The following is a 19,119-nucleotide window of genomic DNA, read 5'->3' as shown; positions in this document are numbered from 1 at the left end:
CTGGCAACTCTGAGTAGTCACATACAAAATCAAAGAAGCACGGCAGGCCCCAGTGCAGGGGAAGGCCAAGCAAGCAAGCCTCAGGGTGCCAACCCATCCCACCCTGCACTCCTCCCCCGCACCCGCCCTGCCCCCAGCCCTGGCCAAGAGGGCAGTGCTTACGTAGAATCGCAGCAGAGCCCCATCGGAATTGCAGCACCAGGACCTCCTGCCCAAATATTCGTGGGCTGTGTTGAGCAGCATGAGGGAGGATGGGAGCATGGGCGTCTCGGCCATCACTAGGGAAAGACAGACCGGCACAGAGTTAGCATGGGGACATGTGTGGGAGCTGCAAGGCTCAGCCTCTCCTTTGCAGGCTTTTCTGTCTTTACCAAAGCGGCCACAGATTTTTCTTTCTTTCCTTTTTTATCTTTTTAAGTAAGTAATGACTTGACTGGCTTTACTAAAGCAATACACGCTTCTCAAAAAACAATTCAAATCATACAAGAAGACATAAGGAATGCCTCATCCACCTCCAGATAACCATGCTGACATTTGGTGGACATCACTGGAAGCATCTTTCTGGGCACATATATGAAACATTTTGAAAGACAAAGATAATTTTTATTTATTTATTTTTCCCCCCAGGTTTGTTTTTTTTTAATTTTATTGTTATATTAGTCACCATACATTACATCACTAGTTTTTGATGTAGTGTTCATGATTCATTGTTTGCATATAACACCCAGTGCTCCATGCAATACATGCCCTCCTTAATACCCGTCACCGGCTAACCCATCTCCCCACCCCCTTCCCCTCTAAAACCCTCAGTTTGTTTCTCAGAGTCCATAGTCTCATGATTCGTCTAGAAAGATAATTTTTAACAATGAAACCCGTATGACATATACCATTTCTTAAAGATTCTTATACGTAGGCCTACTGGAGTATTATAGAAAAAAAACAGAATGACCAAATTTCAGTTAAGTGTTTGTTCACCACTAGAACTATTATTAGCTCCTTAAAGATTCTTCAGTGTTTTTGAAACTCTAGGCTATAACCCACTGGTGGGCTTGTAATTAGCATTTTTAAAGAGGACTAGGATAGAACACAGGACAGAAAATACCAGTGGGGCTCACACCAGGTAGAATAAGGATTCTTTCATGAAATTTGTTTCATACTTTTTGACCACTGGCCAGCCCCAGTCAAAAAGGTGTGAAAGGGGGGCACCTGGGTGGCTCAGTTGATTAAGTGTCTGCCTTCAGCTCAGGTCATGATCCCGGGGTCCTAGGATGGAGCCCCTGCTTCTCCCTCTGCTCCTCCTCCCCTCCCCCCGGCTCATGCATTCTCGATCTCTCTCGCTTGCTCTAAAAAAAACATAAATTAATTTAATTTTTTAAAAAAGGTATGATGGGGTGCCTGGGTGGCTCAGTTGGTTAAGCGTCCGCCTTCGGCTCAGGTCATGATCCCAGGGTTCTGGGATCAAGCCCCACATCGAGCTCCGTGCTCAGCGGGGAGCCCACTTCTCCTTCTCCCTCTGCTGCTCCCCCTGCTGTGCTCTCTCTCTCTCTCCGTCAAATAAATAAATAAAATGTTCAAAAAAAAAAAAAAGTATGAGAGGCATGGATTTAAAAAAAAAAACAAACTCAGAAAATCATGAAGAAATTAAGCCATGCCAGTCTTTAGTCTCCATTTTCAACAGCATCAAGTGATTCTATTACTCAAGATGGATGATAGCTTATAACACTTCCTTTCTCCCCTTCTCCCAATTTTTTTGTACATATTATTTGTAGCACTTCAAGGTTCGTAACACTGACACTCTGTTCTGTGACCATAATAATTAGCACAGTTGCTTTCTCTCAATTCCAATTCTAAATGGATTTGGTGCTCATCACAAAATCTTGCCTGTGGCTTTTCCACTCCTGACGAATTTCATTCTGACTCATGTTGGTTTACTGACTTCATTCTCCAGTGGTGTTTTTAGAAGCACCCACAGAAGCTGGAATCCCTGTTTATAAATGTCTGTTACCACTATTAATTATAAGCAACTTGGCTAGATGTCCTAGTTTGCACCATCTTTCCTTGAAAACAGTGTAGACTTTTAAATATCACCTCAACTGCCCTGAATGCGGCTAGGGAGAAATTTGAAATGAGTCTCATGTTTTATCCCGTGAAGATAAATTGCTTTTTCAGTTTAGAAATCTAAAAAATCTTTATTCTTAAAGTAGATCCTTAACCAGGATGTATCTTGCTGTGTATCAAATTTTTCACGGTATATACCGAAAACTTTGAATCTGCACATTCAGTTTTTATTACAGAGAAATTCATGTTATTCCTGTGTTTGACAGTGGGTTGACTGCTTGTCCTGTTTCATTGCTAGAGTCTTTCCATCAGAAGCACAATCTATCCTCGCACGGACCACCTGTTTCCCACATCTATCCTTCTCATCAACGCTTTTGGCTCTGAACTGTATCCCTGGTTTCAGTTCTACATATACTCATTCTGCTCCTCGCAGCCTGCTTTATTAGTTTATAATGGTGAGGCTTGGTTTGCAATGTTTTCCCTTAGTTTTGCAATTTTCCATTTCGTTTCATTCTGCTTATTAGTTCCAATTTGGTAATAAGTGATTTCTTGTGCAAATCATTACAGGGCCCCAACTCTGTTCCTTGGTGTAAGTTTTCTTCCTGATTGAGGTCATCTATTTCTTTTTCGTCCCCCACACAGGGTTGGGGGCAAGCTACAACAGGTCAGCACACTTGCCACGTCACTTCTTCTACCCTGCCCATGGTCTGCTAGGGCACTTCCTCCATACTACGTAAGTACTCTAACATATCAGCAATGGATTTTCTGGGGCACTTTCCCAAATATAAGATCAATTTGCCCTTTCCTTAAAGCCATAATTTTAAAGTAGGTGCTGCTCTCAACCCACTTTCCTGTAACCTGTGTCTGCGGAGGTAGAAGGGAGATTACTGGGCGAGTGCTGCACACGGTCCTCGCTGGGACACCTGGATTTCGTCTTTTCTCTGAGATGCCCTTTAAGGTAGGACTGGCTACCCACTGAGAGGAGTGCAGTCAGCAGACAGCCCCCAGCTGTCAGCTCCTTCAGGTTCTTCTGTAGCTGCAGAGATGCACCTCACCCAAGGTCATGCACTTTCTGTGGGAGTCCATATGCAGTGACTGAGCAAGATAGGAGTCTAAAGACCAGCTACTGGAGTCCAACATGGTAGGACAGCTCTGATGGGCCACTCTGGCTCCAGAGCTGCCTGCCAGGTTGGCCAAGGCCTGGGTCAGACCTGAAGCACAGATCAACTTTCCTTTGCTCTATCCTGCTTCCTCTCCCCAGTGAACTGGCTCAGAGAACTCAATATGACAATGTTCTACCCTACACCGGACCTCTCCCCACCCAGCCAGTAATGTGCTTCATCCCTGGATCCCTCCCCTCAGCGTGATCTGGTCACTGGAAGGTGGCAGGGCCCTGGAGCCCTTCCTGTCTCTGTTGAGCCCAGGGTGATATGGAGGGGCTTCTCCACTTGCCCACGCTCTACAAATGAGAGGACATTAATAATATTTCCCAGGATTTTGCCAACTTCCCATCTTCCCTCAACTTTCCTACCAGTGGGAGAGGATGGGACAGGAACCACACCTGCTGCCAGTCCACCAGAATCTTATTCTTTCCTTGGCCTGCCCTCTCAAGTTGATGGCATTCCACTGTCCCCCTTTCCTTGTTTGCTTACTGGCAGGTTTTTAAAATCTATATTTTGTTTATATAATTAATCAGAGGGGAAAGAATACTCTTAATTCAGGAGTCTCTCTGTATTATATTTATAAGAAAAACAATAAGCATAATTGTAAACCTCAATTTTTTTTTTCACTATTAAAACCCTTTTGGAAAATATAAAGGTACTACTTGTCAAAAGCTCAAAAGATATTCATCCTAGAAATTTATCCAAAAAATCAATTAGGCAGAAGCAAAAAGGTATACATGAGGTTCATCGAAGTGTGACCTATAAGAGAAATGCTGCAGGCATCCTGAGGGGTCAGCAGGGGGGATGGTTCAGTAAAGCAGGACACCTCTCAACAGCATTACAAAAACTACAGAGCAAAATCTGAAACAGCTTCATAAAATAGGTCCTGAAAGCCTTTCTCAGTCTGGCCCTTCCCATGTCCAACCCACATGGTCCAGCTCTCCTGCAACCCTGCTCACGCTGCTCCATCTCCCCAGTGTCCTCCTCTGCCCCTGCTCTTCCCTCAAACCTCAGCCCAATACCACCCCGCCCCTCGCCCCCACCCAGGCAGCATGAGGCACCCTTCTCTCAGCGGGCCACCCTGGCTTGGCACTGTGGGTGTTCTGGTCTGTCTCCTCCCACCATGAATCTGTCAGAGTGAAGTGCCTTATTCCCAGAGGTCTGACATGCAGTGAGCAGCTGATAAGTACTGGGGGAGTTAGAGAGAATGAACGGAAGGAAACAAACTGCATGTTAACTCTGGCCTTCTCTAGGTTGTTGGAATAGGGATGACTTTCTTTCCTTTCCATTTTTCTGATTTTTCAAATCACTGAGGAAAGATTCCCAATAAATTTAATCTGAAACTTAGCTGAATACATAAATATGTGTATTAAAATCTCAGCTATATAAAAAATTTGTGTCATTGGCCAAGTCTAGACAGAAAATGCAAGAACATTCTACCACTTGGTAGAATGATAGGGAATCTTTGTTTAAATGTCATTTAGTTGTTATTGTTAATTTTTCAATTCACCACATCTCCTACCACTGCACTGACTTGGCTCAAGTACCACCTCTATGAAGAAGAGTCCTGGGCTCACCCTCTTCGGTTTCTTGTTATAACTACTCATCATTTGGCACTCCCATGTGCCAGGCACTGATTCGACAAATGATAGCTTTATTATTTCATTTTGTCCTCAGAACAATCCTCTGAGATAGGTACCATTATTCCCAGCATGTACCTGGGGAATAGAGGCTGAGAGGTTGTATGACTTGCTCAAGGTCACACAGTCAAGACATGACAGTTGGGATTTGGAACCTGTGCTCACTCCATACCTCCCTCACTGACGGGCTCACACCAGCAGGGGTCACAGAGCATGGTGGTTAAGTGCAAAGGCCAGTGTGTAGCTGCCCATCTCACAGGGCTGCCTTGGGGATTAAAGGAGTAAGCAAGTGTGAGACTGCCTGGAGCAGTGTCAGCACTCTTTGTAAGCACTCGCCACGCTGTCATTCTGTGTTGCCATCGGCACCAGACATGAAATACCACACCCCACTGCCTCTTGACCTCGCTGGGCAATGAGCTCCCCAAAGGAGCTTCTGCTTCTTCTGAGCGCCACACAAAACCCTGTTGACTGAGCCCTAAGTCCACACAGCACCTGGATAGAGCTGTCAAGGCCTGCCCCCACCCAGACCCATTTCCTGCCACCTTCATCTGTCGGGTTCTGGAGCTGTTGCTGGTGGCAGAGGGAGTGGAAGGTGTCCTCTTCCTGCCAGATGATCCGGTGCAGGATGATCCAGGGCAGCACTGAGGAGACATGGGGCTCCTTGGGCTCCTCTTGCACGGCCATGCTACAGTCAATGACCTGGGAGAGGGAGAAGAACAGGGGATGTCATAGTAGGGCCAGCTGTCGCTCCCACCCTCTGGGATGACTCCTCAGGGCAGAGGTGGGGACACTGACCTAGAAGCATTCCAGCACATCATCAGCGTCCCAGAGTGCCCAGCAACAGAGTTAAGCCCAGGCATCGGAGAAGCCAGCTCTGATAGTCCTCCCTTATGTCACGTGCAGCTCCTGACGCCCTCAGCACCTACTGTGTGCTGGGCCCGTGCCAGATGTGAGGGTTACAGAGGTGAGTGGGGCAGGGAGGGAGTTGATAGCACAGGGGGAAGAGAGCCACAGACAAGCCACTCAAGAGTTAAGAATCAGGAGCGCCTGGGTGGCTCAGCTGGTTAGGGAGCCGACTCTTGATTTTGGCTCAGGTCATGGTCTCAGGGTTGTGAGATTGAGCCCCACGGTGGGCTCCACGCTCAGCGTGGAGTCGGCTTGTCTGTCCCTCTCCCTTTACTCCTCCCCCTGCTTACGTGCATGCTTGCTCTCTCTCAAATAAATAAATAAATAAATAAATCTTTTTTAAAAAATTAAGAATCAAAATCAGTATGGCCACTGCATTTAAGGTAAATGAGGGCCACAGTGGGGTTGCCAAGGAGGGGGTGGGCAACTGAGGTTTCCTGGAGTGGAAGTGACACTCCAGGTGAATGGCTGTGGTGGAACCAATACTGAAGAGGGCAGGAATGGGTGGGTGGCAGAGGACAGGCATGCAAGCAGAGGCCCAGAGGCAGCCGAGGAAGCAAAAGATGAGTAAAGGAGGCTGGGCGGAATCGTGCACCTTGGGTGATGGGCAACCCGGAGGAGTATGAAGGGTTGAAGAGAGGGAGGAGTACACTGATGTTCCCATGTCGCGGTGATGGCTGCACTGGGAGGGTAGAGGGGGCAAGGAGGACTGCAGGGAGCAAGCTGCCACAGTTCAAAGAAGAGAGAGCGGTGGCCTGGGCTAAGGCAGAGCACTACAGACAGAGAGGAGAAACAAAGAATGGGCACGTTAAGGACGTGGATTTGGCAGGACCTGTTGATGGCCTGAGTAGTAGTTGTCAGAAGAAAGAGCTTAAGGCAAGTTCCCTGCTATGAAGCCCACCTGGACGACTGGAGTGCTGTGATCACCCCTTGGCTATGAGAGCCAGGATGACGTGGGGTGGTGGAGAGCCCCGGTGGGGAAACAGAGGGCCTGGGGTTCCAGCCCCAGCTCCACCTCCTGCTCACAGCACACACGTCAGGGCCTCCTGCTCTGAGCCTCATTCCACCCTTTGGGGATGGGTGGTCTGGAAGAACCCTGTGGTACCAAGTGCTCAGCAGTCTTCACCCCCACAGACCCGACCAGCCCCATGGAGGTGTGCAGCCAGTGCACAGCCAGAGCAGGTGCCCGCTTCCTGCAGCCAGAGCAGCCAACACATCCCCTTGGGGTGCCTAGCCTGCAGTAAAGCCGGTGAGCTACGAAGAAAGGGGATGTCTGAAAAAAGGAGTAGTGGGTTACCTGGATGAGGTTGTTGGTGAGCCGGGTGAGGCCAGTGGAGGAAGACAATTCCTTCAGGATGCTGCCACTGCTGTCAGCCGAGAGCGCCTGCTCAATGCCCAGCAGCAGCTGGGTCACCGTGGCCACCCACTCCTCCTTGGCTGCAGACTCACTCGCATTCACCATCTGCTGGACGGCCTCGTGCAAAGCCACATCGGAGCACTCGAAACACTGTCGGTGGTCCTTTAGCCGGAGCAAGGAGTCCTGAGCACAGGGAGGGGCGAGGAGGAGGAGGAGGAGGGCATACCATGAGAGGACTATGATGGCACTCTCCATGCCTAGTCCTCAGGACTGAGGGCCAGGTGGCTGGGGACAAAGACATGAGGGGCAGTCCAAAAAGAGGGCTTTCCACAGGCCTTGAGGCCTCTGTGAGGGCAATCACAGCACAGCGTGTGCCAGCCAGGGGGCTTTCAGAAAGGGGCTTGACCTCTGCACCTCAGTTTCCTCATTTATAAAGCTGGGACATGGATGAGGCCACAGAGCCGGTGAGCAGCCAAGGTGAGACTGAGTGAGTGACTCCACCACCTCTGTCAGCTCTCACCCCGAGCCACCGTGCCCCAGGCCACCCAGTCATGCACTCATCTGGTACCGTGGCTCCGGAGGGGTCTCAGCAGGGAGGGCAGGCTGCCAGGGAGGGACTCTCTCTGCGGAAGAGGGCCTGAGCAAGGCCACAGCAGAGGCAAGCAGCCCGGCAGTGCTGAGGTCATGGCTCTAAGAGGCCCCGCCCGACCCAAGTGCCCAGGTGGAACAAGGTACCGGGTACAGGAAATGAGCTGCTGTACCTAGCACACTCAGTGCCGTGCCTTGGCACGTGGAAGAGCTCTCAGTACACCACACTATTTTAAAATCTTCTCTTTGGGAGCCATCGCTTTTTGTGCAGCCCCCTTTCCTTTTGCTCTAGAACAGAACCCACTTAGGCACCTCAGTCTCAGCCACTTTCATCACCATGCCACTGTGCAGGGAAACTTAGCCTGCCTGTGAATTTGCAGATCTGGCGGGCAGCCTGTCAGACCAGCAGGAAGCACCTGCTGCCCGGTGCCCCGTCAGGCTCTGACCTCGCTGCAGCTAAGGCCTGGCAGCAGCTCCACACAACAGGCACAGCTGCCCCTCTCCAAGGGGATGCAGACAGGGGTGCCCAAAACTGCCTTTGGGATGTGCTGCAATGTCTGAACACAGATCAAAGCCATCCTCAATTTAAAAGCCCTAATTGCCAGGAAAACGGAGTCTGTGTTTCTTTAGAGAAAGCCAACACTCTTTAGCAGGAGGCCAGAGCCATGAAGGAGACTACGGGGTGCAGACATGGAACCCCAAGGCCCAAGCTGACCCCTCCTGATCAAACACCAATCACGCAAGGGGCAGGGGCTTATTGTGTAGCAAGATAAAGACTACAGACCTGAAAGTGCAGCCAGCGTTGCCACGAAAGTCAGGGACAAGACAAGGACCCACCAGCAGTGCTCTAATGTGACATAATCCCCAGGGCTCAAGGCTAGAAAGAGCTCAAAAGCACAAGAATAACTGCCAACAAATGAGGAGACCAAGGACCACTGACTGTGGGCAACATGATCATCTACCCCAAACAAACAGAAACTTTCAGAAATAATGGGAATGCAGCAAAGTGGCTAGATGTAAAATAAACATGCAAAAATCAATAGGGTTCCTATAAACCAGAAATGTACAGTTAGAACATATAATGACCAACAAAAGGATCCTGCTCAAAGTCGCAACCAAAAATACCAAGAACTTAGAATCAATTCAACCAGAAAAAAACTACACAATTACATCAAAGAACATTAAAAGCAGCTTGCCTAAATAGGGAGAGAGAGCCATCAAACTGCTAGAGGGGAGGATCCCAAATCAGACCCCCTCCACAGACATATTCCATAAAAGCTAGACGAAGGACAATAAATGCAAAACTAACACCAAGGGAAGAAAACAAAGGCAAATACACTTTTTATCTATCTGTTGACATGCTTCTTGTCTGCCTCCCTTCTAAAATAGAGGTTTGGGGGGCGCCTGGGTGGCTCAGTTGGTTAAGCAGCTGCCTTCGGCTCAGGTCATGATCCTGGAGTCCCGGGATCGAGTCCCGCATCGGGCTCCCTGCTCGGCGGGGAGTCTGCTTCTCCCTGACCCTCCCCTCTCTCATTCTCTCTCTCAAATAAATAAATAAAAATCTTTAAATAAAATAAATAAAAATAAAAAAATAAAAAAATAAAATAGAGGTTTGGCCAAAGGGGGCCTCTCTCCCCTGCCCAGTGCCAGGCACACTACGGGAACTTAATCCATGTATGTGGAATGAGTGGATGAATATTCTTCTAGTCTTGGAAAGGCTATCTAAGCATAATGAACAAAATCACAAACTTTTAAAAATATCAAAAGATTTGACAACATAAAATTCAAAACTCTTATATGTCAAAAAAAAGGCCAAAATTTAAAAGCAAACTGGGAAAAAATATTTGCAACATTTGATGAAAAAAAGATTAATATCTTTAATGGGGCGGGCCTGGGTGGCTCAGATGGTTAAGCGTCTGCCTTCGGCTCAGGTCATGATCCCAGGATCCTGGGATACAGCCCCGCGTGGCATCGGGCTCCCTGCTCGGCGGGGAGCCTGCTTCTCCCCCTCCCTCTGCTTCTCCCCCTGCTCATGTTCTCTCCCTCTCTCTCTATCTCTGTGTCTCGAATGAAAAAAAAATCTTTAACAAAAAGAAAGAAAAAAAGGGCGCCTGGGTGGCTCAGTTGGTTAAGCGACTGCCTTCAGCTCAGGTCATGATCCTGGAGTCCTGGGATCGAGTCCCGCATTGGGCTCCCTGCTCAGCAGGGAGTCTGCTTCTCCCTCTGACCCTCCCCCCTCTCATGTGCTCTCTCTCATTCTCTCTCTCAAATAAATAAAATCTTAAAAAAAAAATAAAATAAAATCTTTAAGAAAAAAAGATTAATATCTTTAAAATATAAAAAGTACTCCAAATCAATAAGAAAACACACCCCCTCAATGGGAAATTGAGGAAAAACCAACAGTCACTTATCCTCAAAATAAAAACCAGGTGCTTCCACAGCACTTGTCCCAGGCCTCACCACAGCCCTCTCAAGTACTGCTCAATGTCCATCCAACCCATCCGTGGAGCACCCTGCCATACCCAGGGGTTCTGGACGACAGGAGCAGACGGACATCTGAACCCTGGGGCCATCTTAACAGCCGCAGTGGGGCTAGCCTCTCCCCTCCCTCTCCCTACCTAATGGCCTCCCTGGTACACCCAACCACCCCTCCCATATGCAGCCATGCTGGACACTCCTCCATTCCCCACCAATCCACCCCCACAAGCCTGTCATGGTAACTGAGGTCAGACACAGCTCATCCCTGATCTCAGCATGGGCCAGCCTGACCCTCCTCTGCCAGGAATTGGAACCTCCCTTCCTCCCTCCCACCCTCCCACCCTCCCTTTCTTCCAGAACCAACTCTTTCCTCCCCTTTCACCAGAATGGAGATGCCTCCACTTGCTCCTACAGCCGCACCCCTTAACTATTTCCCAGTTCAAGAAAGTTCATTCAAATGTCTCACATAATGGGAGCAAAAAGCCTGGGAGAAGATTGGGCTCTCTTTCCAAACTGAAGGGGAAGAACCCAGTAAGATAATAAACAGAATGCGATTAGTGCGTGAACCATAAGAGACAGGACACCAGACCACCCAACGCCCCTAAGCACATCATGTTTATCACCATTCATGTTTATCATCCAACCCCACGCTTCCCGAGGATGGCGGCACTGGTGAGAGCAAGCACCCACCCATATGGTGCTTGCTACATGCCAGGCATGGTGCCAAGACACACTAACTTGTATAACCCCTGTAGCGGGCCTCTGAAGGATGGACAACAATCATCTCCATTCTAGAGATGGGGAACCAAGGCACAGAGAGACTTGAGTAACTGCCTGGCACCCAGCAGATCCTGATGCCCAGTGCTCAGTGTTTACCTCCTAAAGAAGGCAGGCACAGAGGGAGTCGAGAGGGCACATGGCTTCAAACACCACAGTGGTGTTCTTTTTTCGTACACATGGTATTTATTTGATCTTGATTATAATGTATAGTTTGTCCATTTTAACATCTACTCAAGACTTAATTTCAAAGGTAATATAAAAAGACAGGCAGATGAACAAACAGGTGGATCGATGGGTGCCATCCTTGACTATTCTTCCTTCCTTGTCTGCCAGGCAGACATTCCGATTCAAGTATGGGCTCATCTTGAGCCACACAGAACCCTGGAACCTGCACTCCTAGGTTCCAGCTTTCCCCCAGTCTTGACCATGTCTTCTAACTAGCATCTTCCTGAGTGCCAGTCAGCAGTTCTCGCTCCTATTTTTCTCTTTTGGTGCGTGTTCTTGAGGGCCACCCCAAAGGCTCCAGAGAAGAAACCCACAACCAAGCAAAGAAGGTAAGCGATCAGGGCAAGGGGGACCGTGGGCAGCACACACCTGCAGCAGGAGCAGCTGGGCCGGCCTCTCCGGAATAGAAGTCATAAACTCCAGGTGTTTAGCCCGGTCAAATCCACTGGTACACAAGGTGGGGCGAAGCAGATGCACGACAGCCCTATAGTCCCCAGCCTCGTATAGCCGCTGAATCTCCTCCAGGGACTGGCACCGCTCCAGTGACTTCAGGTTCTTATCAATCTGGAAAAGGCCCAGACATTCTGCCCGATGACAAACCCCTCACATCCTCTCTGAATCTGGCCAGTGTCTGCATTTACTAGACCCAGATGAGGAGTACGAAAGTGGACTCCCTGTTAGCACACCAGCATTTACATTAAACAAATGCTTTTTAGGGGCGCCTGGGTGGCTCAGTCGTTAAGCGTCTGCCTTCGGCTCAGGTCATGATCCCAGGGTCCTGGGATCGAGCCCCGCATCGGGCTCCCTGCTCTGCGGGAAGCCTGCTTCTCTCTCTCCCCCACTCCCCCTGCTTGTGTTCCCTCTCTCGCTGTGTCTCTCTGTGTCAAATAAATAAAATCTTTAAAAAAAAAACAAATGCTTTTTAAAAAGTACTTCTGTTGGGGCGCCTGGGTGGCTCAGTTGTTAGGGTGCTTCTCCCTCTCCCTCCACCTGCCGCTCCCCTGCTTGTGTGCACGCTCTCTAATAAATAAAAAATGAAATCTTAAAAAAAAAAAAAAAAGTACTTCTATTAAGGTCAAGGCACTCTATTCTTTTAAGAACAAAGCAAAAAATGGGGTGCCTGGCTGGCACAGTCAGAGGAGCATGCGACTCTTCAACTCTTAAAGGGGCCGTGAGTTTGAGCCCCACCTTGGGTATAGAGATTACTTAAACACCTTAAAAAAATAGCAAAAAACCAAAACTACCCCAGAAGCAGAGAGGTTCCAGAAAATTCTCTGCCAAAATAGTTGGACAGTGAACCAGACTCCTGGAACCAAGGAACCAGAGACCACTGGAGACTTGGGTGAGCCCTGGTCCAGAGGCTGACACACAGCATTGACCCATAGAACCCTCTCCTCGCAGGAGTTCTGCTGCGGCCCCCAGAACGCAGGCAGCAGGGGCACTGCACTTGGCCTTGTCCAGAAAATTCTGTAACAGTCTGAAGGCCACTCAGCTGATGTGGACATGTCACAGCCATGGAACTGTGGCAGGGTCTGAGGCTGCGCAGTGAGAACAGGATCAGAACCGGAGAGAGCCTGACACACATGCCCTGTACCGCTGACCCAACCCACAGCCAGACCAGCACTGCAGGCTTCTACAGCAGTTTCCCTCTAATCCCGCTGGAGCTGCTGCAGCATGCGGCCCAGAGAGCCAAGCAATGATCATTCCTGATCTTGCCGATAAAGGCCTCCCTCCATCCCTGCCCCCTATTGCCTGGATGAGCTTTCCCTCAGGGGGGTGTGCTGGCGAGTCCAAGGCGCCCTCATGCACCAGAGCTGCCTCTCCCAGGCTCCTTCACCCTCCCCTGGGAGGAAGGAGCCCCGCTCAGCGCGTGGGCCGCTCTCCTGCTCCACAGGGACACAACAGGCCTGGTCTAACTGGGCCAACCCAGAATAAATCTTTGACCAAGAAAACACCATTAAATAACTCCCACCCACCTCCTCCAAGGAAACGACCGAATCATTGTAGAGGTTGGGCAGGCGGATGACGACGTCTCTTTGCTCAGTCCCTGCCTCTGCCTGGATGGCAGTGGGGCTCTGGAGCAGTTCTGTGCAGATGTCATAGTTCTCCAGGGCCTGCTCCATGTCTCCCTGGTCAGAGGAAAAGCAGTCAAGGGACAGGAGCACAAGGAAGAAAACTCCCTGTGCTGTGGCAGGTGCCTTACCTGCCTGATCCCACTAGACTGTAGGCACTAGGGGGGCGGTTTTGTCCAGTGACTGCTATACCCTCTACAAGGGGGCCTGGCACACAGCTGGGGTTCAACAAGTATTTGTTGAACGAATGATTACTTCATACCACAATTCTAAGGAAAGGTATCATTAACCCTATGTTGCAGATGAGGACACCTGAGGAAGGCTGAATGTCTTGTTCAAGATCATGAGCAAATAAATAGCAGAGCCAGGATTAGAACCCAGACCGGTCCTAATTCCAGAACCGACTATGACAATCTTACTCATTCTACCACAGTGCACCGGGTACCACCATGTGAGGTGCTGGGTAACAGCCAGTCCACCCCGGCCATCCAGACCAGGCTCTGACAGGAAGCCTTCTGAGAATTCATGCAAGATAAGTGGTTTTCCCTTCTAGAAAGCTCTGCATCCATTTGTGCACGCATTCAGGTGCTCTCAGGAAAACAAAGGCAAAGGGTTCAAGGCCTCAGGGTAATCCTGAGTGAGGAGGTCTACAGGGTGCACAGGAGATCCCTTCCCGAGCTCTGTGGTCGTGCTGATATGCTGTACAGATGGGGGGCCGTGCTGGGATATTTGAGATCTCAAGATTCCCCACCACATCCCACTTCCTCACCCTGAGACCAGTACCAGGCAGGTGCCATGTGTGCACATGCACACATATCCTCAACAAGACATCCAGCTCTCTTCCCTCCCTTTGGGTGCCAGGGAATGCCGACCACAGAACCAACCTGCAGTGCCAGGAACCGAGCCTTCAACCAATAAACGCGGACCACAAATTCTAGCCAGCCATCCTCAAACAGGTCCCGCTGGGATGAGGCAAATGACAGCTGCAGAAGGTCCCCCAGGAAGTGGGTTCCAGGGAAATCAGGCCCAAACCTGCCATTCACCACACCAGCAGGGCAGTTCCGAGGAGACACTGAAAACCATTCAGGCCAGAACAAGTCAACTTCATGTACACATTCCAAACACCCTTCTGCTCCCTAGAGGTTGCCCTTAGCCCTCACCATACTTGCTTTAGTGTCCAGGAGTACCCTGAGCCCCTTGGAGCCTTATAGCCCCGCAAATGGCAAGCATCAGAGAAGTCAGACAAACCAGACAGGATGCAGAGACCCCAAGGGTCCTCGTTTTACATACTGAACTTTGTTCACCAGGTAGTGGTTTAAAAGTCAGAATGATTCACATCACCTAGGAAAACTATTGGGACACATAAAGTGTCAGGTGATAACTTGAGAAATCTGAGATCCTACTTCCTTCAATCCTGAATAACAGAAAAAGCAGGTAGGTGGCTCCCTCTGGGGGCTCAGCTATAACTAACTACTTCTTAAGTGTCTAAAGGACTTCTTTGGGACCCTGGATTTTCCCTAGGCCAACAAGCCAACCCAGGAAATGTGCCCACTGCAGGTGTAAGTCTGAATTCCATGACTCAGCCTCCCCACTCCTGTTTCCTCCTGGCTGCTGAGGGTTGAGAAAATTACTCCTACCACAGAATACAGAATGCTTCCTACCTGCAGAACTTCTGCCCTTGGTCAGCAGCCATTGGTCCAACTGGAGCTCCATGCAGGAGAGAGACATCAGCATCATATCCTGCAGGACAGGCACCAGAAGGTCAGGAATGAAGCCACAAAGAGGCATCAAAGGGTGAGGCATGGGGCGAAATGAAACTAAAACTTACTTTGATAAAGATATAATTCTTTCTTCAACCTACTTTCCATTTTATAATCAGTGGCTACTTGCCAGGACATAAAAAGAAGCACATGGATCTACACTGGGACAAGACCTGGGAGGAGCCGGAGACCTGTCTTCAGTCCTGAGGGACTGCCCTCTGGAAGAGGCAGCTCTGTCACCTGCCGAATGCCAGGCCAGATGCTGCACCCATACCACAGCGCTCAAGCCTTCGAAGTGGCTGGGTCAGGCATCACCTCCAGAGTCACAAGGAAGCTGAGGTTCAGCAATAAGGAGGCACTTGCCAAGTGGGCAAAGCTGAGAAATCACCAACCTAGCTTGTCTGGAGACCAAAGCCACTCCACACCAGCCCTGGGGGAGCAGGCCTAATGGGCAGCAGCTGGCAGGGTGCAGTCCCTGAGCTGTCCCTGTGGAGGGGCACGGACTCACATGGCCCTCAGGACCTGCCAAACCCCCTGTGCCCCCAGCCAGAAAGACCACCCAGATGGGCTCTAAAGGCTCCCAGGGCACCCTCGTGGGCATCCAGCCTTCCTCCTGTAACAGGAGAAGGGGACCAGAGCACCCAGTGTTCCCTTGAGCCTCAGGAAACCCCGAGTGGAGGAGCCTGGGGTGTGGAGTGCAGTCAGCGTGTAGGCTGAGCATGGGCCAGCCCCCTACTGACAGTGGGCCCCACCACTTCCCTAAGCAACCTATTTAGCCTCTGCATTTCTATCTTCTCACCCGCTAAAAAGATTGGTAACAGTCCCTGGCACCTGGAACACAGCCGAATGTTTCACTTCCACCCACTCTCTCCACTGGCTTTCCTCCATCTCAGGAAGCCACCCCACCACCAGCCCTGGTGCCTGGGCTAGCCCCAGAAGCCCTGTCCACCATCTCATTCCCGCACCTCCGCTTACAGCTCATCCTGTCAGCTCTACCTCCAGAACCTTCCACTCTACTGCCACCGTCGCTCACCTGGCAACAGCCTTCTAATGGCCCCGTGCCCACTCTCACCTCCGAGTACAGCCTCCACTCAGCCACCAGGGATCTCTCTAGACACAAACCAGGCCCCGTAACTCCCCAGAGGCCCAGGTCCTAGGCCCGCAAATGGATACAGCCAAGTAGGCTCAATGTGACAGCAAGCCCATACCCACAGAAGGTCCATGTGCCCAGCCCCTGACCCCAGCCCTCCAGAGGCCCCCCGCCCACCTGACCTTGATGTGCTTGTTGCTGCAGTCCCTCAGCAGCGGGTTGGGCAGGCTGGTGCTGTGCCTCCTCCAGCTGTGATAGATGCTGAGCACAACCTCCGCCAGGCCCGGTGGCCACCTCAGCAGGAACTTATGGCCCATGCTCTTCAGGTAGCGCATCATCAGCTCCAGGATGCCCCCGTTGGTCAGGTTCTCCAACAGGAATGCATGTACATCCTGCTTCTCTGCCCGGGGAGGGAGAAACAACGGACTTGAATGAAGGACCTTCCACGCCAGGTTCTCCCATTTTCATTGGGAGGAGAGAGAGGCAGGGGTGGGGCAGGGCAGGGGCAGAAACAGGAGAGCACCTGTGTCCTCCCATGTGGTGGTGCTGAGGCCAGGCCACTGGGCCCCAACCCTAGCTCCATGCCCTCACCGGCTGTGCGCGAACCGCTCTGAACCTCCAGCTCTGAGGTAGGTACTGAAGGGCCAACCTACCTGCGCTGCCTCATGATGCGCACTCGATAGCTGGGTCGTGTGCATCTGACTTGCAAAGCCAGGCCCCTGGCTTCGGCCTGAAGCACACGTCCTTCACGGAGCACAGTCAAGTATGAGCCTAGACATGTCAACAGACCTCCCAGCTGACTATGGAGCTCAGGCCCAAGACAAATCCAGGCAAACCCCTGACATGCTTTAAAGATCACCCCAGAACTATTTTCCCAGAACAAAACCTAAGCAGGCTATAGGATAACGGGAGGAAGAATTCCCAACAGTGAATGATCAAGTTGCTCAATTCCTACCAGATTCCATGAACGTAGCCGAGTCGTATGACAGTCGGTGAGGACCGATGCTCGGGAAACTTTGCAGTTTGGCTTCTGACTGGACTTCGTAAGTATTAAAGGGGTCATCTTCCTCCTCCGGGTCCAGCTTTCTTAGCCTGCATGGAACACACCAAAATCACAAAAGCCATACCAACACATTCTGACATGAGCACTTGAATTCTTCCAATTAGAAAAATGAAAGAGCAAGACAGAAGAAGATGCCAATCAGCGAGCAGATGGAGGGGTCCAAAATCCAGGCCTCTGGGAGGCTCTGCCTCTTTCCATGCCTTTCCAAGCTGGCATCTAATCTATACCCTCACTCATTCATTCATTCCACCAACAGGACTTGTTGATTACTGAGCATGTGTCAGGCACTAGAATTCAGCTGTGAGTGTGGCAAACCCTGCCCGCAGTAAGCTTACCTTCTAAATGGGAGACAGACAATAAACAGAAACACAGAAACAAAGAGCCCAAATAAGGACCAACCACCACAGAGTGCTTAAAACAGAGGGTCACAGGGGACATCTTTGGAGCGATGAATCAGGAAGATCTCTCAGAGGGGATAATGCCCACGCTGACAATGGAGGAGGAAAAGGGGCTGGCCGTGCAAAGAAGCAGGACAGGGACAGGTGGAGAGGCACAGGCCAGAAGAGCACCAGGTATGTTCTAAGACCTGAGGGGAGCCCAGCAAGCAAGAAGAAAGTGGAGTGAATGGAGTATGGGGGCATAGACGGCCCTTCTGAGCTTGGGCCCTCCATGGCTCCGTGGCTCCCCACAAAGCCCTGGGCCTGGGGAGGAACATTCTTTCAGCACCTCCCAAGGACCACATTTTGGCCATCCTGTAGCTTCCCCTCAACCAAGCAGCCCTGGGGCATAAACACATAAAACAGGCACTCTTTGGTGGCTTCATTTTTTATGCACACACACCACCAGGGTGACTACTCTGGGCAAGTTCTCACATTGCTCCTGCCTGGCCATTCGAAGAAGCAGACATGGAAACCAACAATTAAAATAAAGATAAGGAAGGTAGAAAACATTCCACATGAAGAGGGCAAGAGGGGTGCCTGGCTGGCTCAGTGGATAGAGCATGAAACTCTTGATCTCGGGTCTGTAAATTCAAGCCCCACGTTGGAAATAGAGATTACTTTTAAAAAAATTTTTAGGGGGAAAAAAAATTTTTTAGGGGTGCCTGGGTGGCTCAGTCGGTTAATGTGTGCCTTTGGCTCAGGTCATGATCCCGGGATCCTGGGATCGAGCCCCATGGGGGCGGGGGGGGGGTCCCTGCTCAGAGGAGAGCCTGCTTCTCCCTCTCCCTCTGCCACTCCCTTGGCTTGTTCTCCCTCCCCCCGCCCGTCAAACAAATACATAAAATCTTAAAAAAAAAAATGCATACTGAACATACATGGTTACCTTCCAAACTCCACTCCAGAAACTGTGAAGGGATAAAAAGGTACAGGGGATAGGAGAGGAAGCCCCAGCAGACAAGAAATGTGTACACCAAATGTCAGATGGCAGCAAGATGATGAAGCAGTAGAAACAGAACTGCTCTCTTCACTCAGCTAAGGGCAGGGGAGGAGGCATGAAGAAGCCCATGCACTGCCATCATAAACAATGGGCCCTGGAGCCTCTGAGGAGCTGGGGAGGCAAGGACAAAAAGCAGGAGCACTGGTGAAAACTGACTTAAGGAGCACGGGCACCCAGGCCCCTCCCAGCTAGGGGCAGCCTGGACTCTTCTCCTCCTGGACTCTTCTCTGAGAACATTAAGAACTGGTGAAATCAAGGGAGGATTTCTAAGCCTGTCCTCCTCTTCCTCAGAATTTGAGGGAGGGGCGCCTGGGTGGCTCAGTCGTTAAGCGTCTGCCTTCGGCTCAGGTCATGATCCCAGGGTCCTGGGATCGAGCCCCGCATCGGGCTCCCTGCTCCGCCAGAAGCCTGCTTCTCCCTCTCCCACTCCCCCTGCTTGGGTTCCCTCTCTCACTGTGTCTTTCTCTGTCAAATAAATAAAAAATCTTAAAAAAAAAAAAAA

The 19,119-nt window shown here is 50.5% G+C and overlaps 1 protein-coding gene across 1 annotated transcript in view; it reads right to left on the bottom strand.

Annotated features, from left to right (window-relative positions):
• The window catches only part of CABIN1 (calcineurin binding protein 1), a 156,333-nt gene that overhangs the window by 101,786 nt on the left and 35,428 nt on the right, over window positions 1-19,119 (bottom strand). Inside the window, exons 10-19 of the mRNA XM_081802514.1 lie at window positions 18,504-18,525; window positions 17,073-17,215; window positions 16,300-16,517; window positions 14,929-15,007; window positions 14,152-14,339; window positions 13,172-13,324; window positions 11,565-11,759; window positions 7,065-7,307; window positions 5,404-5,560; window positions 163-278 (exon numbers count right to left, since the gene is read on the bottom strand). Coding sequence (XP_081658640.1) covers window positions 163-278; window positions 5,404-5,560; window positions 7,065-7,307; window positions 11,565-11,759; window positions 13,172-13,324; window positions 14,152-14,339; window positions 14,929-15,007; window positions 16,300-16,517; window positions 17,073-17,215; window positions 18,504-18,525 — 1,514 coding nt within the window. The remainder of the gene's footprint in view (window positions 1-162; window positions 279-5,403; window positions 5,561-7,064; window positions 7,308-11,564; window positions 11,760-13,171; window positions 13,325-14,151; window positions 14,340-14,928; window positions 15,008-16,299; window positions 16,518-17,072; window positions 17,216-18,503; window positions 18,526-19,119) is intronic.

Source organism: Leptonychotes weddellii, chromosome 13 (genome assembly GCF_054177405.1).
Source record: "Leptonychotes weddellii isolate Sample4059 chromosome 13, ASM5417740v2, whole genome shotgun sequence".
Classification (NCBI taxonomy): Eukaryota; Metazoa; Chordata; class Mammalia; order Carnivora; family Phocidae; genus Leptonychotes; species Leptonychotes weddellii.
This window is presented reverse-complemented; position numbering and strand designations above follow the sequence as displayed.